This window comes from Kockovaella imperatae (assembly GCF_002102565.1).
Source record: "Kockovaella imperatae strain NRRL Y-17943 chromosome Unknown BD324scaffold_3, whole genome shotgun sequence".
In the NCBI taxonomy this organism is placed as follows: domain Eukaryota; kingdom Fungi; phylum Basidiomycota; class Tremellomycetes; order Tremellales; family Cuniculitremaceae; genus Kockovaella; species Kockovaella imperatae.
In genome coordinates, this window is record NW_019028943.1 from 1,039,206 (window position 1) to 1,065,232 (window position 26,027).

At 52.0% G+C, this 26,027-nt stretch overlaps 12 protein-coding genes across 12 annotated transcripts; 7 read left to right on the forward strand and 5 right to left on the reverse strand.

The window, feature by feature from the left end:
- Nucleotides 1-559: 559 nt before the first annotated feature.
- BD324DRAFT_618987 (hypothetical protein) lies at nt 560-1,397 on the forward strand. Its single transcript, XM_022015107.1, has one exon. The coding sequence runs from the start codon at nt 652-654 to the stop codon at nt 1,345-1,347; it is 696 nt and encodes a 231-aa protein (XP_021873110.1). The 5' UTR covers nt 560-651; the 3' UTR covers nt 1,348-1,397.
- Nucleotides 1,398-1,455: 58 nt separating this feature from the next.
- BD324DRAFT_618988 (cytochrome P450) lies at nt 1,456-3,565 on the forward strand. Its single transcript, XM_022015108.1, has 8 exons — nt 1,456-1,721; nt 1,757-2,400; nt 2,434-2,493; nt 2,529-2,625; nt 2,661-2,740; nt 2,774-2,901; nt 2,937-3,127; nt 3,163-3,565. The coding sequence occupies exons 1-8, from the start codon at nt 1,565-1,567 to the stop codon at nt 3,549-3,551; spliced, it is 1,746 nt and encodes a 581-aa protein (XP_021873111.1). The 5' UTR covers nt 1,456-1,564; the 3' UTR covers nt 3,552-3,565.
- Nucleotides 3,566-4,206, reverse strand: BD324DRAFT_618996 (Tim10/DDP family zinc finger-domain-containing protein). Its single transcript, XM_022015109.1, has 5 exons — nt 4,031-4,206; nt 3,948-3,976; nt 3,849-3,898; nt 3,753-3,798; nt 3,566-3,706 (listed from the first exon to the last, which is right to left on the reverse strand). The coding sequence occupies exons 1-5, from the start codon at nt 4,085-4,087 to the stop codon at nt 3,607-3,609; spliced, it is 282 nt and encodes a 93-aa protein (XP_021873112.1). The 5' UTR covers nt 4,088-4,206; the 3' UTR covers nt 3,566-3,606.
- BD324DRAFT_618999 (hypothetical protein) lies at nt 4,207-5,085 on the forward strand. Its single transcript, XM_022015110.1, has 5 exons — nt 4,207-4,367; nt 4,498-4,666; nt 4,743-4,825; nt 4,875-4,896; nt 4,977-5,085. The coding sequence occupies exons 1-5, from the start codon at nt 4,309-4,311 to the stop codon at nt 4,989-4,991; spliced, it is 348 nt and encodes a 115-aa protein (XP_021873113.1). The 5' UTR covers nt 4,207-4,308; the 3' UTR covers nt 4,992-5,085.
- A 201-nt stretch (nt 5,086-5,286) lies between these two features.
- Nucleotides 5,287-8,861, forward strand: BD324DRAFT_619003 (hypothetical protein). Its single transcript, XM_022015111.1, has 12 exons — nt 5,287-5,488; nt 5,536-5,595; nt 5,652-5,746; nt 5,804-6,074; nt 6,127-6,222; nt 6,269-6,394; nt 6,445-6,595; nt 6,637-6,817; nt 6,854-8,254; nt 8,293-8,418; nt 8,467-8,740; nt 8,788-8,861. Exons 1-12 carry the CDS (start codon nt 5,438-5,440, stop codon nt 8,839-8,841), a joined length of 2,886 nt encoding a protein of 961 aa, XP_021873114.1. The 5' UTR covers nt 5,287-5,437; the 3' UTR covers nt 8,842-8,861.
- Nucleotides 8,862-10,126, reverse strand: BD324DRAFT_619008 (Alpha/Beta hydrolase protein). The gene is made up of 6 exons (XM_022015112.1): nt 9,933-10,126; nt 9,732-9,857; nt 9,571-9,667; nt 9,402-9,512; nt 9,308-9,337; nt 8,862-9,256 (listed from the first exon to the last, which is right to left on the reverse strand). Exons 1-6 carry the CDS (start codon nt 10,068-10,070, stop codon nt 8,877-8,879), a joined length of 882 nt encoding a protein of 293 aa, XP_021873115.1. The 5' UTR covers nt 10,071-10,126; the 3' UTR covers nt 8,862-8,876.
- BD324DRAFT_619013 (dynein light chain 2, cytoplasmic-like protein) lies at nt 10,127-11,332 on the forward strand. Its single transcript, XM_022015113.1, has 4 exons — nt 10,127-10,538; nt 10,611-10,755; nt 10,833-10,855; nt 10,923-11,332. The coding sequence occupies exons 1-4, from the start codon at nt 10,460-10,462 to the stop codon at nt 10,985-10,987; spliced, it is 312 nt and encodes a 103-aa protein (XP_021873116.1). The 5' UTR covers nt 10,127-10,459; the 3' UTR covers nt 10,988-11,332.
- An 82-nt stretch (nt 11,333-11,414) lies between these two features.
- Nucleotides 11,415-13,262, reverse strand: BD324DRAFT_320513 (MRG-domain-containing protein). Its single transcript, XM_022012476.1, has 9 exons — nt 13,147-13,262; nt 12,950-13,078; nt 12,639-12,730; nt 12,370-12,577; nt 12,215-12,316; nt 12,068-12,162; nt 11,827-12,005; nt 11,691-11,775; nt 11,415-11,637 (listed from the first exon to the last, which is right to left on the reverse strand). Exons 2-9 carry the CDS (start codon nt 13,025-13,027, stop codon nt 11,553-11,555), a joined length of 924 nt encoding a protein of 307 aa, XP_021873117.1. The 5' UTR covers nt 13,028-13,078; nt 13,147-13,262; the 3' UTR covers nt 11,415-11,552.
- Nucleotides 13,263-14,165: 903 nt separating this feature from the next.
- On the forward strand, nt 14,166-15,801 carry BD324DRAFT_321023 (hypothetical protein). Its single transcript, XM_022012477.1, has 7 exons — nt 14,166-14,172; nt 14,238-14,381; nt 14,468-14,567; nt 14,619-14,633; nt 14,677-14,681; nt 14,722-15,470; nt 15,516-15,801. The coding sequence occupies exons 2-7, from the start codon at nt 14,346-14,348 to the stop codon at nt 15,673-15,675; spliced, it is 1,065 nt and encodes a 354-aa protein (XP_021873118.1). The 5' UTR covers nt 14,166-14,172; nt 14,238-14,345; the 3' UTR covers nt 15,676-15,801.
- A 1,355-nt stretch (nt 15,802-17,156) lies between these two features.
- BD324DRAFT_321282 (hypothetical protein) lies at nt 17,157-20,409 on the forward strand. The gene is made up of 4 exons (XM_022012478.1): nt 17,157-17,276; nt 17,385-17,494; nt 17,552-18,177; nt 18,218-20,409. Exons 1-4 carry the CDS (start codon nt 17,253-17,255, stop codon nt 20,125-20,127), a joined length of 2,670 nt encoding a protein of 889 aa, XP_021873119.1. The 5' UTR covers nt 17,157-17,252; the 3' UTR covers nt 20,128-20,409.
- Nucleotides 20,410-20,564: 155 nt separating this feature from the next.
- Nucleotides 20,565-22,790, reverse strand: BD324DRAFT_649340 (hypothetical protein; the record flags this gene model as incomplete). Its single annotated transcript, XM_022017974.1, has 4 exons — nt 20,565-21,062; nt 21,127-21,646; nt 21,702-22,481; nt 22,558-22,790. The coding sequence occupies 4 exons, from the start codon at nt 22,788-22,790 to the stop codon at nt 20,565-20,567; spliced, it is 2,031 nt and encodes a 676-aa protein (XP_021873120.1).
- Nucleotides 22,791-23,628: 838 nt separating this feature from the next.
- Nucleotides 23,629-25,730, reverse strand: BD324DRAFT_619037 (beta-lactamase superfamily domain-domain-containing protein). Its single transcript, XM_022015114.1, has 11 exons — nt 25,637-25,730; nt 25,406-25,544; nt 25,286-25,354; nt 25,179-25,238; nt 24,964-25,132; nt 24,745-24,911; nt 24,571-24,693; nt 24,442-24,523; nt 24,281-24,399; nt 24,037-24,242; nt 23,629-23,975 (listed from the first exon to the last, which is right to left on the reverse strand). The coding sequence occupies exons 1-11, from the start codon at nt 25,707-25,709 to the stop codon at nt 23,869-23,871; spliced, it is 1,314 nt and encodes a 437-aa protein (XP_021873121.1). The 5' UTR covers nt 25,710-25,730; the 3' UTR covers nt 23,629-23,868.
- Nucleotides 25,731-26,027: the final 297 nt, after the last annotated feature.

Below are 26,027 nucleotides of genomic sequence, written 5' to 3' on the forward strand. Positions count from 1 at the left end.
CGATAGTTTAAATAGACCTTCAGCACTGCTTGTTACCTGGATCACCTCAAAGTATATTGTCACTGTAAAGATCTCTCTCTTGTCAGTATGGTGTTCGGCGGTGACATTTCCGGTGTTCTACCCCTCCTTGAGGCTGCCAAGAGTCGTATCGAGTCAGACCATGGTACTCCATTGCTGTCACCGGTGTCAGAACCCACTGTCGTTCTTACCGGGGCTACAGGAGGCATCGGGGTGCACGTTCTTCACTCCCTGGTCCAACGTGGCACTGCCCAAAAGATCATCTGTCCATCTCGAGCCCTAACACCTGATGCGGCCAGGGGCAAGCTGGACGAGGCGCTTCAGAGCCGTCTCCTGCCGTCTATTGCCGACCTCGAGGAAAGTAGAATATCCATCATATGCCCCGCCATCAGCTATGGGTCGGACGCCTGGCTCGACTGTCTTCCTTTAGAACCATTGACTATCCTTCATTTCGCTTGGCCGGTCAATTTCGTTCGACCTTTGGGTCATTTTGAGGATGCCATCGATAATGCTGTAGACTTGATCAACTTTGCTCTGTCCACTGAATCCAGACTCTTTTTTGCCTCCTCAGTAGGGGCATACTTTTTCTCCACGACGGGCACGGTGACCGAAGGCATCAACCATGATCTAAACATGATCATCCCTCCCTCCTACGCCAAAGCCAAGTGGATCGTGGACCACCTCATGGCTTATGCTAGGGCATATGGGCTAATAGGAGGCATCTTTCGCATTGGTCAGATTTGTGGCGATTCGCAGCATGGCATCTGGAATCAGCGCGAGGCAATCCCCCTTCTCATTCAAGCGGCTTCTGTCCTTGGCGTCGTCCCGTATGCGTATGTTGATGGGAAGGATCAGGTCAGTTGGATGCCAGTCGATCATTTCGCAGAAGGACTTGTGGCCGCAGTGGTGCATCACGAGGACACTGGTGGCAACATCCCCGTTTGGAACTTTTCAAACCCTCACCCGACCCCGTGGAGGCGAATTGTTCGAGCGACTCAGCGAGCACTACCAGGTGGAGCTAGAGCGGTGCCGTATGACCAATGGCTGGACATCCTCAAAGCGCATAGGAAAGACTCAAGGGTCCTGGCGCCCAAGCTTCTGCCCTATTATTCTTCTGGTTTGTTCCCAGCGCAACCGTTCGAGCATGTGGCGGTGGCAGCCACACTTGCCAAAGATCGCCTTGAAGGCCGGGGCAGCTGGGAGTTCTGCGAGATTGACGAGGCACTCATCATCAAGATGATCATCAGGTGGATGGAGGAGGGTTTCATAGCTTCAGCTGGTCCTCGACTCGCGCATCTTCACACCTCGCATCGTGACGCCAAGCTGTGAATCCTGTCTGTGATATCTTTCGGCTATTCCAATGCATCCTTTATTCCGAGTCTCCATAAAAAGTTTGCTCGGCCGCCGAGAGCCGAGAATAACATGCAGTGCGGTCAGCGCTCATCTCGAGACCGCATGTGAACACGTTGACACGAATAGTCTTTGTCTATGTCATACTTGGTCGCCTCAACACGCATATCAGAGTTCTAGACAGTAGCTCAGCATCATGGACCATCTTTCAGAACTGGCCACTGCGGCGATCGAGTTCGCCAGGCATCGCCCAGTCCTGACGATCATCGGGATCATCATCACTTCGCTGGCCTCTCTCTGGTTCTATTACTGGCCATGGGCGGAGTGGACCCTGTCATTCCGAAATGTGCCAGGTGAGCGAAGTCTCATGACCGTGCTGAGGCTTCAGGTCCGCCTTCTGACAACTGGCTATTCGGTAACCTACGTGCGATCATCAAAGCCGGACCGATGGAGCTGCACAGGGAGTGGGCAAAGGAATATGGCCCAACCTATCGATACAGAATCATCTTTGCCCAGCATCGATTCTATACTCTCGATCCTAAAGCTATCGCGCATGTCCTGTCTCATCCAGATACATTCCCTAAGCCTGATCGGGCGAGGCAACAGCTGGCCAAGACACTTGGAAATGGACTGCTCACTGCGGAAGGAGCGGATCACAGACGGCAGCGAAAGGCTTTAAACCCTTCATTCTCTCCTCTAGCCGTGAAGAACATGCAAGACATCTTTTTCGACAAGGCGTACGAGCTCCGAGAGAAGCTGGTCGACATCATCGCCGATGATACAATCCAGGCTTCACCCACGCCTGCCAAACCGGAAGATACAGTCAGTGGAGGTAAGAAGATCGACGTGGCGAAGTACCTTGGCCAAACCACTCTCGACGTTATCGGCCTCGCGGGATTCAACTACGACTTCCAGTCTCTAAGTCAAAAGGACAATGAACTCGCAGAGGCATACAGATCCATGTTTGCGGCATCGTCGCAGCTCACACTCATGCTCTTCCTCGCGGCGTTCGTGCCAGGTTTCGATAAAATCGTTGGTGCGAACTTTGAACAGAGCTGACGTCAGCCAACGAAGCAGCAGAGAACGGTCAGGGCCAGTCAGGAGGTCACGAGGAGGATCGGAAACGTGAGTCTGAAGCATCGATTCTTCTGAAAATGTAGAGACTTTTGGAGGAGAAGAAGCGGGCCGTGAAGGCGGCCTACAGCGACGGCTTTGAGAAAGGCTCAGATATTGGCAAGGACCTGTTGTCAATCTTAGGTGGGTCTCCTCACTTGGACAAAGCTGAAGTTCAGTCAAGGCGAACATGGCGTCCGACGTTCCACCAGACCAGCGCATGTCGGATGACGAGGTTCTCGCTCAAATCACCACCTTCGTGGGTACCGCTTTAGAATGTCCTTGACGCCAGATGCTCGCCGGCAACGAGACGTCCAGTACATCCTTGACTTGGATACTGTATCTGCTCTGCCAACATCCAGAGATTCAAACCAAGCTCCGGGAGGAGCTCGCCGCCGTTGAATCTGAGCGACCATCACAGTACGTGGATCTTCACGCGCCGCGCTGACGACAAGTGAGGAGATCGCGGCGTTGCCGTACCTTGATGCGGTCGTCCGAGAAGGTCTCAGACTCTTACCCCCGGCCACGTCCACTATTCGTGAGGCGAAGCAGACCACTGTTGTCCCTCTTGGCACCCCAATCAGAGGACGCGATGGTAAGATGATGGACACAGTCACGCTGCAAGCGGGCACGACTGTCTTTCTGCGTGAGTCGTCGCTGGAGACCCAGACTGATGCGCAGCCATCATGCCCGTCAACACCTCTCAGGATCGTTGGGGGTCAGATGCGGAGGATTTCAATCCTGATCGCTTCCTCTCACCACCGCCCGAATCCACGAAAGAAGTTCCAGGTGTCTGGGGCAATATGTTGACTTTCCTGGGTGGCACACGCAGCTGCATTGGCTACCGATTTGCGTTAGCGGAAATGAAGGCTATCTTGTTTGTACTGATGAGAAACTTCGAGTTCGAGGAGTTGAAAAGCAAACCCCAGATTGAGAAGCGGTCTGCGTGCGTGTCCCTCTCTTTTCACGGAGCTGACGGAGTTATTAGGATCGTGATGCGGTCCAAGGTTGTGGGAGAAGAGACTCAAGGATACCAGATGCCGCTCATGGTGAAGCCCATCTCAGCCTAGTTGAAAACAAGAGTGATGTATGCTACATGCTGTGAATTGTATAGTCTAGTCTCGTTCAATGCAGTTGATTTCTCTGTTGCTTGACCTCGTTCAAGATGTAGAAGCTGGTATCGAGGAAGCGATCGACACAGTTTTCGAGACATGACACCTCGTTCCTGAGTATAGTGAGCTTGATGTTGAAATCTGATAGTATCGACTTGCCTGGAGAACTTGCTGCTGATAGAGCCGGTCACGCACTTTTTCCAGCCTGAGGCGACAAATCAGAAGTATTTCATCTTCTCCACTGAGCGAACTTACATGTGTCTGTCAGCTCGTGCACTGTAGCCGCCATCTTGGCCTTCGCTTGTCTACAGATGTATCAGCTACGAAGGGTTGGCAGACGAAAAGGCAGCTGACTCTTGGTCGATGAATTCTTGAAGCTCTCTCTGGGTCCTCGTTAGCTCACAGGACAATGCAATTAATTGATCTAACTGGCTCACCTGAGTAGCAGCATCAAATTGAGCCTGAGGCACCTGGGCTCCAGCAGTCGCAGACATTATTATGCTGGGTCGAGCAGTGGTCGTAGGATGTACTCAATCCTCGGCATAACATGAGTCTGCGAGGTGATCTTCGGAAATTTCAGGAAGCTCTGACGTGTATTTTTCGCCACCCGGCAATTGATCTCTCTCGGTATCACCGAGCTTCGAGACTATCTAGAGCCAGCCTTCAAGTCGGCATTCACGACCACGACCACGCTTCTGCAGGGGGCTGGACCGAGATGAGCGACTATGCTCATCGTCCCGGAGGCAAGTTGAAGCTGAAGGGCGAAGGCGAAAAGTGAGTCAACCCATCGCGCTGCGTCAACTTGGAGAGTGCCATCCTTAAGGAACAGGACATCGTCTGCCCCGTACTGCACCGACACCACTTGTCAGCTGTGAAACGACAAAATACTGATATCCAGGTTCAGGAAGAAGAAGAAGAAGTCTCATTCCTCGAGTGATAGAGCAAAGGTGGACGCTGAGATCTCACAAAAGGAGAAGGAGAGAGAGAGGGAGACTCAGGAAGTTGAAGAGAGACCAACAGGTCGGAAGATGACTGATGCGGAGAGGCGTTTCGAGGAGATCCAAAGGAAGAGGGTGGGTCGTAAGGTCTTCACCCCGACCTCAGCCCTTCAATCAATCAGAGGGATCGTCGTGCTGACTGGCGACGCAGCGGGAGGAGAGAGCGTTGAAGAACGCCAAGATGTCGCACAAGGACAGGGTGCAGGAGTTTAACCAGAGGTTGGACTCGTTGAGGTGCGTGGTTATCTCTCATCATTCGAGCCGTATGCTGACGCGTCCCAAGTGAGCACCATGATATGCCAAGAGTGAGTCGTGATGTTCAGTGGCGGCATCGAGAGCGGTTTTGCAACACAATGGAATTCAGAGGCTCACTTTTCCTCTACAGATTGGACCTGGATAAGATGCAAACCAGTGTCATGAGCCCCTTAATATTTACCATACGGGATTGTACAGGTGTGTTGCAGTGTACCGGTATGTATGCAGTAGCAAAGATGCCTTGCTCAAAGCCAATCCCGCGAAGCGAACTGCTTCTCTGGAGATGGGAAGAGCGGATCGATATTCTTTTTCTCGAACCGCACGCACATCGCAGACGGTTCCGTAGCGCTTTCTACCTCTCGGTTGGCATGCTTGATGGCAGCTCACAGACCTGAGTGTCCCGACTCTGCTCGATCTCCAATCAATTTCCAGTCCGGAAATCTGACACCTGACTCCGCGTTCGCGCAGTGTCTGATGAAATTCTCCGTGTGAAATGCCATTGTTGCGCGTTCGATCTGTATCTTGTCAGAAATCGTTTTCGCAAGGCAGCAAGGTCTAGGAGGGCAGTCGGAGCTCTAGGCCACCGTCCGGATGCCTAACCCTAAGAGTCTGCCCGATCTACCGGAAGACTATACCTCAAAGGCAAGCCGGATGGTCTTAATGGAGTCAGCGCTGACAAAGTAATACAGTTCTTTTTCAATGATGTAGTCACCAAGCTCGTTGACGACAATTTTAGAGGGCACGTCTTGGTGAGTGTAGATCTCAATCAGTCGTCCAAATTCGAGTGAGTTTACGAATGACACAGCGATGCTGGGCGGATGAGGACGATATGATGGGTATGGGCTCGGATCCAACGAATCCCATCGAGCGGCCACTTTTAAGAGGGGAAGTCGGCATCCGGTGAGTAGAGCATGGCTATCTCCTCTCGTAAGGCTGCTGATCATCACTACTCTACAGGAACATGAGGACCCAGGAGCTGCTGATCTGCCCTGAGTCCTCAGTGGTCCTCTTTCACCGTGCTTTCATCAATGGCGACATCGTCAAGCGATCTCTGACGTCTCACGACTCGGCAGTGATCATCGATCAATCTTCTGAAGTTCTGTTGGAACACTTGGGAACGAAGAAGCGGCTGAACCAATGGATCCAGCAAGATAAATTAAGGTCCCACTTCCTCGTTGAAGTAGGAGACAAGGTTGTATCTGATAATTGGCTGGGAAGCGTCGAGAGTGTAAGTGAGCTCACTGTACGATGGCCATCGTTGTTGACACTGTAACCTACAGGTGATTCGTCGGGCTGTGGTCAAGCGACATGATGCCGACACAGCGTACCGAGTCTTTGACCTGGCTACATCGATGGATCCTGGTCGAGCCCTTCACGTAGGTCCGCCGATCCATCTGCACCCCTTTTCTGACATCTTCGCAGGAACTCATGCCCCGATCGGACGAGCGTGGCGAGGAGCTCTTGTTCGATAAAGGGGACCTGAAAGATATCGTCTTGTCAAGTGAAATAGTTAGCATCCGGGTAGCATGGCACGTCCTCAACCAAAAGGTATTAGCGGACTCGGACTCTGGGTCGCCTCTCTTGCTGACCCGCTGCAGCTGCCGATATCGGCTCAAGATGACTATCCCGAACCTCCAAAGCAATGGACAGGCGATAAGGTTTGGGAACTGATACATTTCGCAATGGATGATCGCCGCCCGGTTCAGCTTGGAGATGGAATGTTTATCACTGATAGGGCCTTGAGAGATTGTGCGTGGTGCCGACTGACTTGCGTCTGATATCTTCTCTAGCATTAGAAATTGAAGACTCGGTGTATACGACGAGAACTGATTTTCGCCCACGGCCGGTCAAGAGCACAATCTCTTCCCTCAAGATCGTCGGTGCAAGGTCGAAATTGACTCTGAGATGGCAAAATGGTTCGGTGACAACCGATTGGGCTAGCGACGTGGTCCCGTACCAGAATGTCGATGAGTGAGTAGAGTTTTGCGAGGCAGTCCTGACCCATAGGTATGAGACGTGGCCTGGCGATTGTGTCATATGGAAAGGAGACTCAGGTCAACGCATCCCGGCAGTCGTGCAAACTTTCGACGCGCACAATCGAGTCGCCGATGTATTCTGTCTTGATGGAAGAGAGAAGCCACGCGAGATCATTTCTGCACTCGAGCTAGACCCTGGTCTATCTCAAGTATACGGAGTTGGTATCGGAAGCATTGTTCTCCTCTGTGATGACAACGGGGCGCCCCTACCCGAGGTCCCCAGTCTTGGTCAGGGTGACTATTCTCGTGACCTGACTTGGGAGACCGAGGTATTGGAAGAATGCCGGAAACATCCACCCACAATGGGGCTCGACAACGAAGTGACGAGCACTGAGCCTATCGGCGACCCGTCGGCTATCGACTGGTGGGGGGAAGTCAAGGCACTCAAACTCGATGGGACCGTCGAGGTCAGACTAGCTAATGGATCTTCTAAAACAGTCGGACTCAAGAATATCTATCTGCTTAGAGGGACGCTGGAAGACGAAATCATGGACCCACTAGAGGACATGCCAGGGGGAGAAGGCATGATGATGAACGGAATGCCCCCTATGATGATCAGTCCCACGGGCCATATGGCAATGATGATACCAAATGGCATGGTCATGGGTGGTTTCCCACCCTTAGATGATTTACACGACTATGACGACGATGGATTCGACGACGGACATCCCGAGGAGGAGGACGATAGCATGGGTTCCGACCTGCATTCAGGCTCCGAAACGTTCTCTGAGCAGATGGAGATTTACCAGAGGGCAGATTTGCATGATGATGATTGCCCGAGCATTGAGAGAGACGCTGAGCTACTGGAAAACCTTGGGATGGAAGTGGAGGATGAGGAGACTAGGGATGCCGAGGAAGCTGAAAAGCTCGCTCTGGGTACGACATCTGAATCTCCTCAAGCGACGCCCAGCACCTTACCGCCTGCCAATGGCGACGCCGGACCATCGAAACCGAGGCGAGTCCTCAACGAAGACTGGCAGAGATTTGATATATCGGAGGAAGCCCCTGCCGATCACCACTTCATCAAGGAGACTGTCTCGACACCGGAACGATCCTATCTTTCTCGAGTGAACAGAGAACTTACAGCTCTTCGATCTTCTCTACCTGAAAATATCCTCGTCCGAACATATGAAAACCGAACCGATCTTGTCCGGTGTCTCATCATTGGACCCGAAGGGACACCCTACGCCAATGCGCCGTTCGTCTTTGATGTGTTTATGGATCCGACAAAATTTCCAAGAGAACCTCCCAAAGTCCATTTTCACTCTCATACAAACGGTCAGGGACGGTGCAATCCAAACTTGTATGAAGATGGAAAAGTGTGCCTTTCCGTGCTTGGTACGTGGTCAGGCGATAAGTCGGAATCCTGGAAGTGAGTCAAATGGTGCGGAAGATTGCTTACGGTCTCAGTCCTCGCACGTCTTCCCTGCTCCAGGTTTTTGTGTCCATTTCTGGACTCGTCCTCGTGCGCTCGCCGTATCATTGCGAACCGGCTTTTGCAAAGCTTGAAGGCACGCGAGAGGGACGAGTCAACTCGTGAGAAGAGATACAATCTGGTCAAGGCATCGCTGACACGCGTTGCAGCCGACATTACTCTGAGAAAGCTTATGTCCTTTCCCGTTCCTTCGTCCGAACAGCTTTGCAACGCCCACCGACTGGCTTTGAAGATGCGTTGCGGACATTCTACTATGACAAGGGTAGACTGAAAGATGTCATCGATCATGCCAAGCGCTTGATCGACAAAACTGAGGCGTCCGCTGCCAAGGGAGCCAGTGTAGAGGAAGAAGACGAGAACGCAGAAATGTGGAATGCGGACGCTATCGGGAGCTTGACAGTGGGTGCAAGTCTGACCTTGAAGGTGAGTCCGGAGACGGCTCCTGTGGCTTGCAAGGCTGATCAACTCAGCGCACGATTAGTTCTTTGCAAACATTGTGGGAGGATCATCTTGCCAAAGCATAGTGCTTGCCTTTGTCCGAACTTATCACTACCATGCATCATACTCTCTCTCGACTTATTGCCCACTTGTAGACCCAAGCCGCACTATGCTGCACCATTTCTGGAGTGACAGTGTGCTCGATGCCAGGCAGAATGACGATCTCTACGTCGCCTGGCTGCGCCTTCTTCTGCATACCCGTGATGATTTCTTTGCCGACAGCATAAGGGACCACATCGTCTGCTCCGCCGTGGATAGTCAAGATCTTTTTGCCCCAGTATGCTGAGTCAGACACTGGGCTTTCCAGTATCGGCAACAGAGTCGGAGGACATAGTGGCGGCTCGAATGCCAGGTTCATACCGAGAGCTCTTGCTTTGAGGTATGGAAGATGGCATTCCAATGGGAGTCCTTGAATTGGAATGGCCACGTTGACCCGTGGATCTGTCTTGCATCAACCGGACCGTCCACTAGACCCACTAAAGGAGAACGTACCATCTCTCAGGACTCTCCAAGTAACGTTGCCTGACACAGCGAGCGTCAGACGTTGATCTTGCCGTTCGTGTATCTGTCCAACCATGACGCTCACCGCCCAAAGAATGTCCAGCGACGACCCATTCGGTGATCTTTCGATCACCATTTGGGAACAGGTAGGAAGGCAGCATGGAGATCACAAATGAGACATCTTGAGATCCTCCAACTGGCTCTAGAATTCAGCTCTCTGTCGAGATGAGATTAACAAACAGGGGTCACCTCACGGATGCAGGCCGTCATGTCAATGAGGTGATTTGGGTTCTTGTCATAACTGAGATTCGGAATCTTCTCCTTCAACCGAGTTCCATGATTTCGTTGATCCTAAAGCCAGCACCGTTCATCCTTCGATCGATTTGACGAGAGACACCCGTCCACCGAGACGTACCATGGTGACTGCAATAATATCCCTCTCCTTCTGTTTACCTTTCGATAATCGTTCGATCTCTCCTAGGAGACCATGTGTATAGTCTGCCATGCCTTTTTGATTATCCGTGCGGCCATGTAGAACCAGCTGCAGAATCATTTCAGCGGGGTGCGAAGGCGGATCCGAGTCCAATGTACAGGGGCGCGGGGGGGGGCCACTCACGACAACAGCAACGGGAAGCTCGCTGTCCTTGATTTCCTCCAGCCCGAACACTTTGGTCTGAAGACCCATCAGAAACAGATCTTTGATCGAATACTCGGCATGTCCAAGCCTTAGATGAGTCTTATCTTGAGCTGGCATGTCGCTGGTGCGCTGACGAGGCTCAGCAGTCTCTCTCTTTCTCTCTCTCTCGGGCTATCCAACCTGATTCAACTTTCTCCGCTAGACCGGAATCCGTGACTTGCGCCGAATTTGATTCCGCCGTTTCGCGTCGCCTCCTACCAGCGCCGCCAATTAATTAAAAAGATCATTTTCATGACGACGGGACATCCCATCGAGCCTTTCAGTCTCATCAGAGCCAAGTTTGTTGTGACGACGTGAGGCCGTGTGGTGACCTGCGCACTTTCTAGCGCTTGTGGCGTTGCGTTTAAGCCTCATTGCGGCTTGGTAAACCTAATCATTGAACATTCCGTGCTTCGCCAACACGCTCCACCTCTCGAAAGACTCAGCTCCTCGTCAACACCAATCCCATGTCGGACTCGGCTCTTCAGAGGGACCTCACGGGGTCCACACTGGTGGAAACCAAAGCCATTATCAAGAATGTAGACAGTCAGTAGCCATTTGCACACGCTCGTTCTTCACTGCTCATCGCATTGACATTTGATTTTTGCCCTCCACCAGTGTCCGAAGACATGTCGCAACGAGCGATTGAACTTGCGATGCAGGCTCTCGAAGCATACCCTGTGGAGAAAGATACAGCGATGTATATGAAGAAGGAGTTCGACAGGATATACGGGACCACATGGCACTGTGTTGTCGGGAAGCAGTGAGTCCGCTTTCTTCCCCAGAGCGTTGTTTTCGTCTCTCTATACTGACGGTGGCTCCTCTCTGCGTCCGCCTTAGATTCGGAAGCTTTGTGACGCATGGTGAGTCAGAAGCGGTAGCTGTTCTGCGCATTGTTCTTGCGAGCTGACTCATGACGCGTCCACGCAGAGACCAAAAACTTTATCTACTTTTACCTCGGACCCGTGGCTTTCCTCCTCTGGAAGACCTCATAGAGCGTGTCATCGAGGCTCGTGTTGAGCCGCAAGATTCGTGGCTCGGACTCCAGCTTTTTCGATTACCCCAAAGTCTCATGTGGAAAGAACAAGGCCGAATCGCTCTATACCATGCCTGTCCAAACATCAAGCGACAATAACGAACGATCAAATCATGACCTGAATTAATATAGCGGATATGAAGGAGTGCTAGGAGGGAGGAGAGCCTGCGAATGGGCAGTCGGAGAGGCAATGTAGACAAGTCTCGATTTGCTGAGTCCCGGGGATGCGAAGTAGCTGCGTACGACATCAAGAGGGTAATTTGAAACACCCTGTGCTATGTGCAGACTTGCGTGCTTGCAAATGGTATTTACATTTCAAGACCACTGTATGAACCCCAAGGTGAACGGAAGAATACACCACCCTCCTGTCCGAAAGTGGGATCCAGAGACCCCACTCATTTCGACCTCCGCCATCACAGGCTCAGACCATATATACAGTCTCTCAGGCAGACGATCAATGCCCGTCTCCGCGACCAGACCCCTCGCCTCGCGGTCCTCCAGCGCCCGGCGGGGCTCTCTCCCTGCTATGTCCGTGACAGACTTTGATACTGTGTCGTCGTCGTCTCGTAGTCTTTCACAAACAGTCTCTTCTGCTCTTTGATCATCCACCTGGCGTGACATGTGAGCAAGGGGCGAGACACTGGAGAGCCGGCCCGACCCACTTCATAATGTCATTGATGTATTCTCGCAAAATATTCAATGACTCCGTGTCGATATTGGTATAGGCGATGAACGGTCCAAAGTTGACTGTCAAGTCATTAGCCACGAGCAACACCCTCACTTGCGTCGCTCGCTTACCGAATAATCTCAACAAATGCTCCGCTCCGTAAATCTCGGACATGCCCTTGTCTGGGTTCAATCGCTTCTGTTCGACATACTGCGCCCTCTCGAATCTGTACAGGAGATTGTTTCCCAACGCCTTATCGAAGTAGAGGGTGACCCCAGCAATGATTTCGGAGAGGAGTGATGTGGCGCGACTGCAGATAGACCGTCAGGATGGGTGTTAATCAGGCAAGAATGGCATCGCCATAAGACTCACGACGATCGATCCAGAGACCTTTTCGTCGCTAACACGTAATTCCTGTACTCCTCGAGAAGATCACGGACGTTCGGCTTGCGCGGTAATATAACGAGCTGGCAAGCGATGTGAGTTTCGCATGCCCTCTGAGATGAGATGCCAGCTCACCTGATTGTTCTTGGTGACGTTTTCCCAATCATCAACCAGCTGTAATTTCAAAATGTCCGGAATGACAATCTTGACCTCGGGGCGTTTGAGGTAGTCTGCCTCCTATGGGACGAGTCAGACCGAGGTCAGATCCTACGTCGTGGCATCCAACGCACAGTGTCGATACCAGATTCTCTGGTCCTCTTCTTCCCCTGCTCGACTTTTTTCGGGACCTTTTCTTTGCCTTTGATACTGCTCGCGGCGGGACTGGCAGCCGTTATCGGACGAGTTTTCCGAGTCTGCTGCTCGAGTAATTGACGACGTTTTGCGAATCCCTCTTCGTTCAATTTCAGTAAACGCTGTTCAGGCACCCATTCGTCCCATCTAAGATCGCACGCATGAGTTTTGATGAGTGGGGAGGGGTGACAGAGGTCCAAACACTCACGTTTGCTTCCATCCTTTATAGTGGATGAAATAGTGAGGCCCAGTGGTTCCTAGGAGAGTATTGGACTCTGTCCAATTCTCGGCGAGCAGGATCTACAGGCGGACGGAATGGCAGGGAAGATTGGAGGAGGAGAAGTAGGCATGTGGTAACCATGCAGCGGAACGTGGCGAATATGGAGGTGGAATGGAAGGAGATGCACGAAAATGATGATAATGTCAGCTCGTTGGAGTTATAGCAGAGCGCGAGCCACAGGGACAATGGAAGATCGAGTACGACCTCCATCGCATCCTTTTCCACACTTCCACACTTACACGAGCTTCGTACAGTAATGGTCCGTGGTAAGCGAGAACATACTCGTCGGTTGTGAATTGGTTGGATGAGGTGGTCATGGTGAATGAAGCGGATGATCAAGGGGGGATTGGGGCGGAGGTGAAGGGAGCCTGAAGGTGCGGGCAATGTTCTGTCAGCTTTGAGTGTAACTATCTACATCTCGTAAGACCAGACTCACGGCGCAGGTCGACTTGAAGAGTACTATTGCCTCGTTCAGGAACGCGCCGGGACGACACGGCTTTGAGAGATCCAGGATCAGTGTATAGCTCTGTTCGATCGCTGATCACTTCGAATGCCCCTCAGAGTGAGCGCAGGAGGCTCGTGGGGAATGAAGAGAAAGGTCGCACCCCCTTGGCCGACCAATCTGGAGACGCGACGAATATTTATCCTGCCGACGACCGAGGATGCAATCCTAAGATCAAGCCTCAAGTCAGTCTCTGCGGTGCAAATCAGTTGTTGGACCCACCTGATGTCAGTGCGCGAGAAGGATCAGTAGAGACGACCTCGTCCAATCTTCAACTGTCAGATTGAGCCGGGGAGACCGAACTCCAGGCGAGTCGAAGGTAGTCGAGTGAAATGTCAGTCCCAAGGTGCCCTTCGCTTCGGTTGTTGTTAAGCTCTAAACGGTGGGATCCAATAAGATTTGTTTGATTCACAAATATGGCCCCTTTTCTTTCCTCTTTCACTCATTTTCTCATCTGTACTTCATCCCCAGTCTTCTGTCTCTTCATTTTCACTCTACTGTTATTCGCATCGATCTTGCAGTTCGACACCCATCCTCTCATTTACTTGTGTAGGAGCTTCAGAACGGGTGGCAACGAGCACATCGACGATACAGTGTGAAAACAAAAAGTCTGAGCTGGGGATCGAAAGAGAGAGAAAAAAAAACACCACAAAAGACGCTGGCTAGGTCTTTGGTGGCGACGACCTACCTGGTGAGTTTGCTAAGCCTTGAGCGAAGCCATCCCAGGAGTGTATAGGAAGTGGGGCACCGTCGAGCGCTCGAGACGAGCTCAGCGTGGTATGCATGGAAGGAAGGGAACAAAGTCCTTGACATATTTCTCATTATCTCAATCTTCTCGTACGAGGATTGCTAACGCAAATAAGAATCACCCTCGCGTACCGAGTTTTTCCTTCTCGACGGCGTGAGTGGGGCCGTCGAAAGGCGACGAGACGTCGTTTGAGCAACGATCCACCTCCGAGGGTTCGTCTACTGGTCTGCTGAGAAGTTTGGGACGATATTGAAAATCCGGGTGGCGAGGACCTCAGGATCACAGCTAGGGGCTGTCAGATTGCGCTTTCTCCCATCAGCGTCACCTTGAGCGACCCGCTCTCTTTTTGGCGAGACCACTTGGGGCCCTCCTGCTAGAGTCAAAAATGATCGCAGCTAGCGCGGGACCAAGGCCACCTGTTGTGGGTATAAACCACTGTGTGGAGTGATGATGCCTTGCGCTGACCAATTTCTGTTCCTGTCCTTTTGATTCATCTCGTCTTCTCAGCCAAAGTACGGCCAAGCAATTCCACCTAATCTCAATGTCCGACAGTTGTGTCCAAACTGTCGTACCGATCCTCCGAATATCGTTGAAGAATATTCCAAGGGTGATTTGGTGTGTGGTGATTGCGGGACGATTCTAGGTGACAGGATAGTAGATACGCGGAGCGAATGTGAGCGCAGTGGTGATGCCTGTATTGTGCTGACCTGTAACAGGGAGAGTATGTATCTTTTTTGCTGATCGTTCACTGACCTGGACAGACGTTCGCCGGTGATGAAGGCGGAGACGATCCATCACGTGTCGGAGATGCTGGTAACGCTCTCCTTGGAAACCTCCTGGAGACCTCGATCTCGTCTCACGACGGCCGAACAGGCATGGCCCGTGATCTTCAACGGGCTCAAGCTCGGGTGGCAGCGCAAAGCAATGGCTCTACGTCAGCCGTGGCTATGCAAGCGATTTTTGGACGGATCGCTGAAATGTGCGATCACATGAGTCTCCCTCGGAACGTTATTTCCCGCGCTCAACACGTCTACAAAATCGCGGATGATAACAAATTGATTCGTGGACCTCGAAACGAAATGGCATTCATCGCTGCGTCTATCATTATCGCCGGTCGCAACGTCGGCGCCGAACGATCCTTTCCCGAGGTGTGTAAAGTCACTCGGGTGGGCAAGAAAGATCTGTTTCACGCTGTCAATGTGGTCAAACGAGTGGTCACCAAGGAAGTGGCCGCTACAAATGGTCAAGGCGTCGCTGGTCTGAGCAGCACGGAGAAATCTGCCGAAGGTCTCTTGACTCGATTCATCAACTACTTGGACCTCGGTAATGTTATTCACAATGCCTCCAAGTACATTGTTGGTCAAGCGGCTGCCAAGGCAAAGATTGACGGGCGAAACCCGGTTTCTATCGCCGCGGGCGTCTTGTACTTTACGTGCGTACTGTTCGAAAGGAGCACTACGGCCAAGGAGATTGCAGAGGTCGCAGAAATCACCGATGGGACGATCAAGTTGTGAGCGATGCCCCGCTCGAGACTGATCTGATCATGTGTCAACAGGATCTGCAAATTAGTGTGTGACAAGCTCGACGACGTGATCAAGCCTGAATGGGTCAGTCGAGATAGCAGGAGCAGAAGGATATTGTGTGCTGATGCCCTGTTTCCTTCTTCTTGCAGAAGATGGAACACACTGACGGATACGCCAATCTTGCTTCCATGACCTCCAATGGTCCCGATACGGCGAGCGTACAAGCTTCTCGAGCGGGTACGCCAGACGCAGGGACACCCCAGGGGGCTTCGCCGCCAAAGGTAGAGGAGGACGATGCCTTAGTAGAGATCAAGCCTGAAGAGATTGTAGCGACGGAGCCCACCACGGGACAGTCGTGATTTTGATCTCGCGCAGCAGAGTCGAGTTTCTTCGAGTCACTCCAGTGGTGACATGTTATGAACATGTATCCTTTTTTGAGGTTGGTCAAAACCTTGACCTCGCTTCACTCCGCTCCGGCGCGCTGCTCCGCGCATCAACCCCGCCTCTGTCTCTGTCCCTGTCGCTGATCGTCCCATTAATGTACCTTGCCGGTTTCCCGAACGTGCCTCTAACAGGTTTTAGAACATGAGAAGGGGGAATCCTCGGACTGTATGTCCGGCCCTTCTTGCCGAGCTCATAGATCCCATCGCCACTCATCACGGCGTGCTGACTCTTCTTTGAGTTGGCTTGATATATATGGAAGAGCTCACACGCCTTGGACGCGAGAGAGGGGAGATAGATAGATAGTCTTGCGCCTGTGGCACACTTGTGGTTGAGTTACCACTTGCCTACGACCCTAATCAGATCTCAGTGGCCTTAGGAACAAGCTCACAAACGATTCTCATCAGAAATGGCCACGTGGATTCTCGGGCTGATCGGTATTCCTCACTCCTCCTCTCTCCCCTTTTTTCGTCCCTGAAATAAATGCCGTATTGATGATGATGATGATGATGGACAAAAAGTGTAGTCAAACGTCATCATACCAGCTCATACCACTACGTCATACCCTCATTTCTCTCTCTCGCCTCTCTCCTCTCTCGCCCTACCGGGTGATTCACACTGAATTTTTTTTGGATTCTAAATTTGATCCCGTTTTCGGTTCTCTGTTCACTTCGTCAGAGGCATCATCACTCTGAGAGCGCAGGGCCAACAGTGTCTGTGTGTGTGTGGGTGTGGGTGGGTGAATGTGACAGACCACTCGACGCCCTCGACGCCCTCTCACGCACATTCGTACATCCCATCTCCTTTTCATCTCGAACTGTTGACAACCAGCAGCAGCAGCAGCAGCAGCAACAGCGACCACACACACACACTCTGGACCAAAGGAGCCTTCCAAACACATCACACACCGGGAGGATTCGCTTCTTTTGAATTCTCGTTTCTTCTTCTCATCATCCTCTGGGATAACTGCCAAAAGACAGGCAGACGCTTCCCTCTTCAAAGACCACACATTCCGTCTTGTACGACTCGTCGAATTTCATTGCTTGCGTTGAAACCACTCTGGAACCCACCTCCTAGGCCCACGCCCATTCATGACCATGGCGTCTTGCTAGTCATCACTCTGTCCCTCGACTGAACATATACACGAAACCCAGTCTCCCTTTTTTGCTTCATTTCCCGGAATCGACCATCAAGCCTGTCATCATCAGCGCCGAGCGACTCGAGCCTCGTAGCTCTAATCACCCACCAGTCTTCCCTATAGCGAGCCCAAAACTACCGCCACATTCCCACCCAAAGCACACTCAGCAACGCCCCGCTCAAGCATCACCATGGGAGGGGATCACAAATGCCCTGTGAGTCTTTTATTTCCGCCGACAGTAGACACGTGAACGCTTTCCGAGATCCGCACAGTATCCCATAGGGCATGCACTTGCTGACGCCATTTCGGCCTCTTTTGAAAGCTCTGCGAAGCCACTTTCACTCGTCCTCAACATGTCGGTAGACACTTGCGAGCACATACGGGTGATAGACCGTACGAATGTAAAGAATGTCCTTTGAGATTTGCCAGAAGGTGAGTTGGCAGCAGACCTCGACAATGACCCTCGCTCACCCTCTTGCCACCTTCAAGTGACCTTCTCTCTCGTCATGTCAACAAAGCTCATCGAGCCCCCGAAGAAGGTGGAGGCAAACCAATGGCATCGAAGAAAGGAAGGAGGAAATCCATGCCCACTACTGCTCATCCACGTCAGAACAATACCGATCCTGTCCTGGATGATCCAAATAAGCTCAAGAAACCTACAATGACCAGGAATCGTAGTCATTCACTGGTAGACGCTGCCAACGTGTTTTCCACCCCCGGTACAGACGTCTCAGAACCTCACCCGGCTCTGCAAGCTCAGAGAATGTACCCACATCATCCCCTATTGGCCAATCCGGATCTCCAAACGACCGGTCCTCTACAGAACACGACTCAATGGAGCAACTTTACCTCGTTGGATGGCCTGAACAGCGCACCGCTCACGACTGCCGTCCCGCTCACAAATGTCTCGCCTATTCAAGGCATTGACACTTCGGCGTATACAGGACAAATGAAATTCCCCATGCAATTCTCGACTTCGGATCACGGCATCGGATCCAGCTCGATGGGTAGGAATTCCAGCAGCTCATCCTCAATCAGCTATGACTATGTCAAAAAGCGAGCGTGTGACCAGTGCAGCCACTCCAAGGTCCGCTGCGATTTTGCAGAGCCATGTCGTGAGTTCTGCCAATCCTGAACACCAGCTCACATTCTCAGAACGTTGCTCGACCCGTAATATCGCCTGCAGCTATACCAAGACCCCCAAGTCTCGTGTACTATCCTCCTTCCCAGCTCAAAGACAGAGCTATCCGGGTTCACCTTTCCGGTCAAGTACATTGCCCGGATTGTCCATCTCGCCTGTGGCATTCACACCATCACCTTTGGGTGGTGGTACCCTGATGGCGCCGAACTCGATTACCGGGACCAGCGTGTCTCCCACCTCGATCCCATCGACCCTCCTTCCGAACCTGCAACAGACCCCAAGCACCATGGTCTGGTCTCCCAACAGTCTCTCTGATGGGCAACCGACACCGATCAACCCGCAAATGCTCCAAGCTGGCAACTCTCTGTCGGCACCTCAACCTCTGCACATGGGCGCGAACACTGTTCAGATGAGCAATCTCTCACCTGCCAATCTGCCACTCAACACCTTTGCCCCGACGCCTTCTTTGACGAGTCTCACGACGAGCCCGTCAGGATCCGAGGAACCAGTCGAGAGGCGAGGTAGCCAGACGAGCAGCCTGACATTTACGAACCCCCTGCTCACCACCACTAATCTGAAGCATCAGAATGCAACTCTTGGTGTCGATGGGACGCAGATGAACCCTTCACTTGGCATGGGGTACAACTCGGGAATGCAGACTGATCTCAATAATTTTCGATTCGGCGGCATGCAAGATGGAACCATTGATCCCCGTATACAGTTTCGCAATCAGGCACTAATCGAAGATGACGAGGAGACCGCATCAAATCCTAAGACGGCTCCTCCTACCGCTCATGGGAACGCACCGGTATCTGCCGTCAAGGCGCTGAACGAGCTCGACTTTGACAAGATGAAGGAGGATCTGAACCAACGTCGTCGGTCGAGTATCGGATTGTGGGGATTCAACAACATGTCGCTTCGGGATGGTAATGGAGAAAACACAATTCCTGATCCATTCACAGCCAGCATGATGGCCCAGGAGCACCAACGAAATATCGAACAGCTTCATCGGCACATTGCAGCTGCAGCGTCGGGCCAGAAGGATCAGAATACTCAAGGGCAGACCAACAACTGGAACACTGTACCCCGAGTAGCTCCCGGCGGTGCGGCAATTAACACCAATGACGCCAAAGATATCTGGAAGACATTCATGGCGGATCCGAGCGGATCTCAAGGAGTCCAAGGCAGTAGTAGCAATGTCAATCGACCAGACATGTCTGCGCGAAGCTTGTCGAAATCTAGTTCCATGCCCGATCTTCAATCGCCATTCGAGGAGCCAGCCCAGATTCCCCATCCTCCCGTGAACCATGCACCAAAGGTGCAAGACGATACGGATGCCATGAAAAGGTGGCGTAATGAGATCCGAAATCGTCAATCTCAAACGACGTTTGCACTCGCCCCTGGAAGCACAACCACCGGTGGAAACAAGATGAAGCTTGATCCCGCGGCATTCCTGGAAGGTCTCGCTGGACAGTTTGGCAACGGAATGTCGCGCCCCGTCGCCTCTGTCTTTCAATCTTCGGCCTTGCAACAGACTCTAGCACCCGAACGAACGCCGTCATTCGGGTTGGAGAACCTTCCGACCCCGTTCCGAGCGGCCTTTGCGTTCCCTGGTATGAGCTCTTCTGTCGGTACGAGACCGGGTCTAGGCTCCAACCTGTCAAATCAGAGCAATACTGGCGCTTGGCCATGGAAAGCGACGAGTGTATCTGCTAGACCTGGAGCCAAACGACTTGCGAGTCAGACGCTGGTGGCCGATGCACCGAAAGTCGGTCGTTTGGGTGGAGGAGGCGGGGCAACATTCACTTTTTGGGATGATGATGATGGTGCTGGGGGAGCTGGAGGTATGGATGGATTAGACATGGTCGGTTCAATGGGTTCAGGTCTGACTCCGACCATTGCTGGAGATGTGAAAGTGGGTTAGTAGCTGGTGTACAAAGGAGTGGGATGTCCAGGAGGATCGTTGCGAGTTCAACTTGGGACATGAGAAACGGGACGAACGGACATGTTCTGGGAACAGAAGTGGGAAAAAGAGGACCTTTTTTGGCTTCTTCAAACGTTGTAGCGATAGTAAAAGAGACAGGAACATTTCAATCAAAGACATAGTGTAGCTTTTGTTTGGGTATCAAGAACAAGAAGAGAGAAGATGATCACGGATGAATGGGTTCATCTCTTGAACGGGTAGGGTGTGGCATGGCCAATGTCTTTTTTTATTGTTTTGCATGATCGTGAATCTCGTGTCGGTTCTAGTCGTCAATTGAAAGAGGGAAAGGAAGATACGATGTTTGATATGATACAGCAGGTGAGAAAGATGTGCAAGCGCCAGAGACAGTCTCGTGATACCGCAGTATGAATCTGATCTCACCTGATACCGGCGACGACGGGACTATTGGTGGTGGTGGCATTTGTCGTCGTCTGAAGATCCTTCTTCAACAATCCACTTTTACCTTGCGTAGAGACTGTCCCATTGGTCCCGCCGCCCATAGGTCCCGCAAATGCATGACCTGCACTGAGTCTTCTGACTTCTCTGATGGGTGCACCAAGTTTCGACTGACCGAACCCAGACGTGGGGGAACGAGGCATAGCAGGTGAAGACGTTCGACTTGGGATCCCACCAGGAAGATTATGGTGACCTGTATTGGATAATGCTGATAACGTTGGAGATTTTGGAACGGCAGGTAAAGATGAATGACCTGTCAGTGGACTGGTGGGCGTTCCTAGCCTCGATGGCGTAGGCGGAGCATGTAGAGAAGTTTGGATACCCAAGTTGGAGCCTCCTGAGAATGACGCTGAGCGAGGCCCCGCGAAGGGGATGTGAAAGAAGAGGTTCGGAGGAGGATTAGGATTGGAAATGTTGTACTGTGACCGGTTGGGATATTTCAGCCTCAGTCTCACCCCCAACCAAGGCTTGAAGACGACTCACTTGGAATTCCATCGACATGACTTCCATCTCCTTGCCATCCAACGATAGGGTGTCGACGATTCGCTGACCCAATCTATTGAGTCTGTCTACATTCTTTCGATCTCTCGTCCAAATTTGGATCCTGTCGACTTTAGGTTTCGTCGAAGCGACCACGCCGCAGACTTCATCATCCGGATCCAAGATCTCACCGACTAGCCCCATGGTCAAGTTGGCCCATGAATGATCAAGTAACGCCGGAGCATTCTTCAACAGGATCACCCATTTACCTCCATTCGCATTGGCAGGATCTTCCCACATGGGCCGAATACCATCTTTAAACAGGTGGTAGTTGGAGTTCTTGGAAAGGCTCGAAGGCAATCTGACATTGTTGACATGTCGGGCAAACCCTTCGACCGTATCGAATCGACCGACTGTAACGAGCGACTTTTCATAGTCCCCCAAGAGACTTTGACCCTCCTTGGTACCGCCGTTTGAGAGACCGGGCGGTGGTTTGAATGACTTGGCATCAAAGTAGAGCGTCCTGCGAGGTTATGTGTCAGATCGGCACATTGAGTATACAGACACACATTGCTCACCAAGCGTGCTCCAATGGATGCTCTTGTGCCTTGGCTGTTTTGGGTTTACCGGGTGACGAAAGCGCAGGGGAAATCGTGGGATTCACATTCTCCTTATCTTGAGGGACCCCCGCGTTGACTCCTGGATCACTCTTCAACGCTTCGCCTGCAATCTTCCCCGAGGCTTTACTGAAAGAGACTCGTTCTCGTATCGCAGCGAGAGAAGGGACATCCTTGTACCCTTTGATGTATCCTTCGACGCTCGGTCCTCGTGACATGGACGTGTCAGAAGGCGACATGGAGGGAGCGGGGACCGGTCCAAAAAGATCCGTATTCTTTTCCAATGGTGTCAGAGGTTTATCACCTGTCTTGTCGATTTTGGTCCCAAATGGAGGGATGGGAGGCAGAGGGTGGTGAAGCAAGTGAGAGGCGGAAGAAGTGGAAGACGAAGAATGCGTCCGGGTCATGGCGCTTATAGGGAGTTTTAATCGACCCGAAGGTGATGCTGTGAAGGAAGGAGAGGAAGAGGATGTCGTTGTCGTTGTCGTGGGAGGAATGGCAGAAGGATTGATGGCCACTTTGAGTTTGGGGGGAGTCTGTTCGACACGAGGTCGAGACAGGTCCGGGGTGGCTGAATTTGTCGTGCAAGCGAGATTCTTGTCGACAAGTTGGCTTGGTGTACCGGAAGTAGGTGTCTCCGTCAAGGAGGTAGCGGACGAGGAGGAGGAGTACAGAGGGGATGGGGAATGTGAGAGGTGGTCTGAGAGCTGTCTGAGAGAGGGCAACCGGGTAGATTTGGGTCTGACAACAGGGGTGGGGGCAAGAGGGGGAAAAACAGGATCAGTCATCTTGTTCTGGTAAAGCTTTCTTGGCTCACGGTGTAGGGCTGACGATATTGACGTCTAGGTGAGGAGGAAGGGGAAGGACAGCTTTTGTGATGATAGGCTTGTTGGAAGATGACTCTGTGTTGGACTCGCCATTGTCTTTCTTCAGCAAGTCTTTTTGCTCTCCATCGCTCATGCCGACCTGCGAGACGACGGGTGTGACGAGGTGTTGAGATTCCAAACTCGAACTAGTGGACATGTCGATACTGCTCACTTGAAGAGTCATGGTTGAGCGGTCGTCGGCGTAGAGTGTGAGTCTTGCTGGAATGTTGGAGAGTAGATAGCAGTTGAAGTGTCTAAAGCCTTGTTACAGGTGAGACACGTCCAGCCAAGTCACCAAATGGAAGAGCAGTTGGTTGATAGTGAAGAAGAGGAAGAAGGGGGTTGTTCCAGAGACAAAAGACCCTAGCTAAGCCTGGAATAGATCATGTGCCTGACAATAGGTGATATCCTGTATCCCAGCGATGTGAAGGAGTGAATAGTATAGGGCGTGATGATCCAATGAGCTGCAGATCGCCGTGCCAAACAGGATGGAGTATCGACCTTCCTTGACGGACTTGGTATCGTAGAAGGTGCCCTGCCAAAACACACAATGCTGAGAAAAAAAAACCCACACCAAAGCTAGCGAGCAACTCTCTTGGTTCCAAATAAAAACAGTCACCAAAACAACACCACCACCGCCTTTTACTGTTCCCGCCGCCGCCGTCCCGCGGATTGTCAAGGTTTAGGAGACTAAATGGAGAGATACAGTCTGATAACCGTCCAGTAGTCTTGATGTCAGTTCAAGAAGAAGAAGAAGAAGAAGAAGAACAAGAGTTCGCTGTTGATCATCGACTACGCATGGACTGCGAGAGTTGAGCCCATTTGCAGCTGTTTTATTATCATTATTATTACTCGGCTGTCAGTCAAACGCCTCTTTTGATCTGAAACAACCACCCCCCATGGCGTTTTGTGTGGCTGCTCCCTTTTCCAAGCTCTTTTCAACCTCCAGACCATGAAACGCGTCCCGGCTGCCCATCCATTGGGTAGACGGTCTTGTGAGGCAACGCAGTGAGAGAGAGAGAGAGAGAGAGAGAGAGAGCAATCTGGTGATAAGGGTGGAGATGAGGATGCTGCATGATAGATGAAATGAGTTCTGCAAAGTGCCCATTGCTTGCACTTAGCCGTCCCATCCTTAGAGATCGTGGCCCACGCCAGTGGCGCGCGAGAGCAGATACCGCCGTCAAGGCCATGAGAGACACGATGACCTTTCCCTTGGCCACATATCGCCCCCATACCGAAAGCTCAGACACGACAACTCTACTCTAGTCTTCGATCGTCACTGTCCTTCCAGCTGGTGTCACTATAAACCTGTCCACTGGAAACATCAACTTTCTCTTTGCAATTTCCAGATCTTTCGGCGGTTGATTGTCTGCTCCATACGTATCAGATCTGTATCATTCTGCGCGCCCGGCTCAGCTGCAGGTACTTACACGCCTCATCACTCATCAACCACGTGCCCCAGTGTACGCCTATGCTCTTTTTGACTCCCAACTGCATAGCCATGCGGACGGCTCCCTCAGGATCGGTGTGTTGCAGGTGCAGATGCCACCGGGGCTCGTACGCACCTATAGGGATAGCAGCGAGATCTATGGGTCCTAGGACTCGGCCGATAGCGGAGAACAATGTTGGAGAATGACTAAAGTCAGGTTCGCATCCACCGAGATCATGGCTCACCCAGTATCGCCAAGATGAATGAACGAGCGTGATGGTCTGTTGTCAGGAGGGTGAGATCGGATATGGAAGCCGGACCACATTGTGGCGTTGGTATCGAGGGGTGATCGAGCGGACCAGTGCTACGTACTGTCAGTCCGTCCGATACAGGACAGACTACCCACCATCAGAGGTACGCAGGTGATTGTGAACGAGCAAATATCCTTGTCCTTCGTTTCCAAAACATGAGATGTCTCCTCCCACCAGCTGACGTATCGTATGAGTTTTCGCACGATCTAGTCCGCTTCGCTTACTCTAATTCTTTCACGCGAGTGACTCCATGTTTGCGGATAAACGGTCCAACGCCGACGGGTACAATCCACTCGCAGCTGTCTCCAAGGGTTTTGATGGCCTCCGGATCAAGATGGTCAAAGTGACTGAGATGTAGTGAGCCCTGAACAAGTCTTAAGACGGGAAATTCGCCCCACTTATGGGACACCAACACCACATCCACCTTTTGCAGCTCATCCAGCGTACATGGGGACGGCCGCAAACGATGCGGCGCAAGCATGGAATTGAGCGGTTGATCGGACAACGCAGGATCAGTCAATATTCCTAGATTGTCCATTGTGACATAAGAAGTAGATTGGCCAAGCTGCGAGGAGAGCATATGAGTGAGATTGGCAAGTTTCGTCGTTCGTACGAACCCAAGTGATGGTCAGATCGTCTGTCAAGTCCACTTTGGACTTTGTCATCCCCAGACCCTTCTCCTCACGCGACAGAGGGGTAGATCGGCCGGACGATACGCCGAATAAATGAGCAAAGTCAGGTCGCTCGATGGGTAAGTCGGGTATGGGTCGTTCGTCTGGAACACCGCTGAGAGTGTCAGCTCAATGAGGGAGGGGTTCGGCGCGACGCTCACCCATTATAGAATAGTTTCAACGTGACTGTAGACAGAATGACCTTCCAGAATGCCCATTCCCTGTTGGATGTTCAGCTCGTGATTGCAAGTTTCTTCAGAACGCTCACCAAGCACCTTGTTCTCTCCATTCAACGTACGGATTCCAATAACGTCCGGCAAATTTAAGACTGGCGAATCTGGAGAACGGGCACTCAGGACTCTCCCTCGTGGCGCGCACACACACTCACCTCTTCCTGAGCGCATCCTTCTCGATATCCGTTGCTGGTTTGGTGTAATCAATCTCTCCATTTGGAAGTCCCGCTATTGTTTCGTTGAATTCTCGTTGACGTCTCCGGATGTGAGCTCGGCGCAGGGTGTCGGTATAGGCTGAAGCGTATTGTCAACGACGGCCTCACTTGGTTCGAATCCAGCGATAGACAGTGTCAAAATCGCTGCTACGCTGCTGAGCATGGACGTACCGTAATAACCCAGCCATGCTCCTGTATATGCCAGAGGCAGGACGATCGCTATTCGCCTCAGTCCGACCGGCATGCTATAGAGGGGGGAGGGGGGGGGGGGGGGGGTGGAGGTCGGCAGGTGAACTGTTCAAGTCAAGAGCCACGGGATGGACACAAAGTCTGAGACTGTCAGTCCTGTCACAAGCCTCTCAGTAGCTCATCGTCCGCTATCTTGTACTTGAACAAAGGAGAGAGAGGATCGGCTTCCTTTTTTCTTTTCCTGGAAAGTCAGTTTCGTCAAGCGTGGCACAAAGGTGGCAATAATAACTTGCGTCTGGTCCGGACGACAGGCTACCAGATGTGCGCATTAGACGATAGGAGTATCATTCGGAATAAGGTCCCTTGGCTGCCC

Coding starts and splice junctions, on each gene's coding strand:
- BD324DRAFT_618999 (XM_022015110.1), top strand. CDS start 4,309: ATGAGCGACTATGCTCATCGTCCCGGAGGCAAGTTGAAGCTGAAGGGC. Junction 4,368..4,497: donor CTGAAGGGCGAAGGCGAAAA/GTGAGTCAACCC, acceptor ATCCAGGTTCAG/GAAGAAGAAGAAGAAGTCTC. Junction 4,826..4,874: donor CAGAGGTTGGACTCGTTGAG/GTGCGTGGTTAT, acceptor ACGCGTCCCAAG/TGAGCACCATGATATGCCAA.
- BD324DRAFT_618988 (XM_022015108.1), top strand. CDS start 1,565: ATGGACCATCTTTCAGAACTGGCCACTGCGGCGATCGAGTTCGCCAGG. Junction 2,494..2,528: donor TCACGAGGAGGATCGGAAAC/GTGAGTCTGAAG, acceptor CTGAAAATGTAG/AGACTTTTGGAGGAGAAGAA. Junction 2,626..2,660: donor GGACCTGTTGTCAATCTTAG/GTGGGTCTCCTC, acceptor GCTGAAGTTCAG/TCAAGGCGAACATGGCGTCC.
- BD324DRAFT_321282 (XM_022012478.1), top strand. CDS start 17,253: ATGGGAGGGGATCACAAATGCCCT. Junction 17,277..17,384: donor GAGGGGATCACAAATGCCCT/GTGAGTCTTTTA, acceptor CTCTTTTGAAAG/CTCTGCGAAGCCACTTTCAC. Junction 18,178..18,217: donor CGATTTTGCAGAGCCATGTC/GTGAGTTCTGCC, acceptor TCACATTCTCAG/AACGTTGCTCGACCCGTAAT.
- BD324DRAFT_618996 (XM_022015109.1), bottom strand. CDS start 4,087: ATGTCTGCGACTGCTGGAGCCCAGGTGCCTCAGGCTCAATTTGATGCT. Junction 3,977..4,030: donor AATTTGATGCTGCTACTCAG/GTGAGCCAGTTA, acceptor ACGAGGACCCAG/AGAGAGCTTCAAGAATTCAT. Junction 3,707..3,752: donor ATCAGCAGCAAGTTCTCCAG/GCAAGTCGATAC, acceptor CACTATACTCAG/GAACGAGGTGTCATGTCTCG.
- BD324DRAFT_619037 (XM_022015114.1), bottom strand. CDS start 25,709: ATGCCGGTCGGACTGAGGCGAATAGCGATCGTCCTGCCTCTGGCATAT. Junction 24,694..24,744: donor GTGGTGTTGGTGTCCCATAA/GTGGGGCGAATT, acceptor ACTACATCTCAG/TCACTTTGACCATCTTGATC. Junction 24,524..24,570: donor ACTCGCGTGAAAGAATTAGA/GTAAGCGAAGCG, acceptor ACGATACGTCAG/CTGGTGGGAGGAGACATCTC.
- BD324DRAFT_320513 (XM_022012476.1), bottom strand. CDS start 13,027: ATGACCACCTCATCCAACCAATTCACAACCGACGAGTATGTTCTCGCT. Junction 12,731..12,949: donor CATTACTGTACGAAGCTCGT/GTAAGTGTGGAA, acceptor GTCCGCCTGTAG/ATCCTGCTCGCCGAGAATTG. Junction 11,776..11,826: donor GCATTTGTTGAGATTATTCG/GTAAGCGAGCGA, acceptor ATGACTTGACAG/TCAACTTTGGACCGTTCATC.
- BD324DRAFT_321023 (XM_022012477.1), top strand. CDS start 14,346: ATGATCGCAGCTAGCGCGGGACCAAGGCCACCTGTT. Junction 14,382..14,467: donor CGGGACCAAGGCCACCTGTT/GTGGGTATAAAC, acceptor TCGTCTTCTCAG/CCAAAGTACGGCCAAGCAAT. Junction 15,471..15,515: donor ACCGATGGGACGATCAAGTT/GTGAGCGATGCC, acceptor ATGTGTCAACAG/GATCTGCAAATTAGTGTGTG.
- BD324DRAFT_619013 (XM_022015113.1), top strand. CDS start 10,460: ATGTCGGACTCGGCTCTTCAGAGGGACCTCACGGGGTCCACACTGGTG. Junction 10,539..10,610: donor CATTATCAAGAATGTAGACA/GTCAGTAGCCAT, acceptor GCCCTCCACCAG/TGTCCGAAGACATGTCGCAA. Junction 10,756..10,832: donor CACTGTGTTGTCGGGAAGCA/GTGAGTCCGCTT, acceptor CGTCCGCCTTAG/ATTCGGAAGCTTTGTGACGC.
- BD324DRAFT_619008 (XM_022015112.1), bottom strand. CDS start 10,070: ATGCCAGCTCAAGATAAGACTCATCTAAGGCTTGGACATGCCGAGTAT. Junction 9,668..9,731: donor ATATTATTGCAGTCACCATG/GTACGTCTCGGT, acceptor TGCTGGCTTTAG/GATCAACGAAATCATGGAAC. Junction 9,338..9,401: donor CGCTGGACATTCTTTGGGCG/GTGAGCGTCATG, acceptor TCGCTGTGTCAG/GCAACGTTACTTGGAGAGTC.
- BD324DRAFT_618987 (XM_022015107.1), top strand. CDS start 652: ATGATCATCCCTCCCTCCTACGCCAAAGCCAAGTGGATCGTGGACCAC.
- BD324DRAFT_619003 (XM_022015111.1), top strand. CDS start 5,438: ATGCCTAACCCTAAGAGTCTGCCCGATCTACCGGAAGACTATACCTCA. Junction 5,596..5,651: donor ATTTTAGAGGGCACGTCTTG/GTGAGTGTAGAT, acceptor CGAATGACACAG/CGATGCTGGGCGGATGAGGA. Junction 6,075..6,126: donor GGCTGGGAAGCGTCGAGAGT/GTAAGTGAGCTC, acceptor TGTAACCTACAG/GTGATTCGTCGGGCTGTGGT.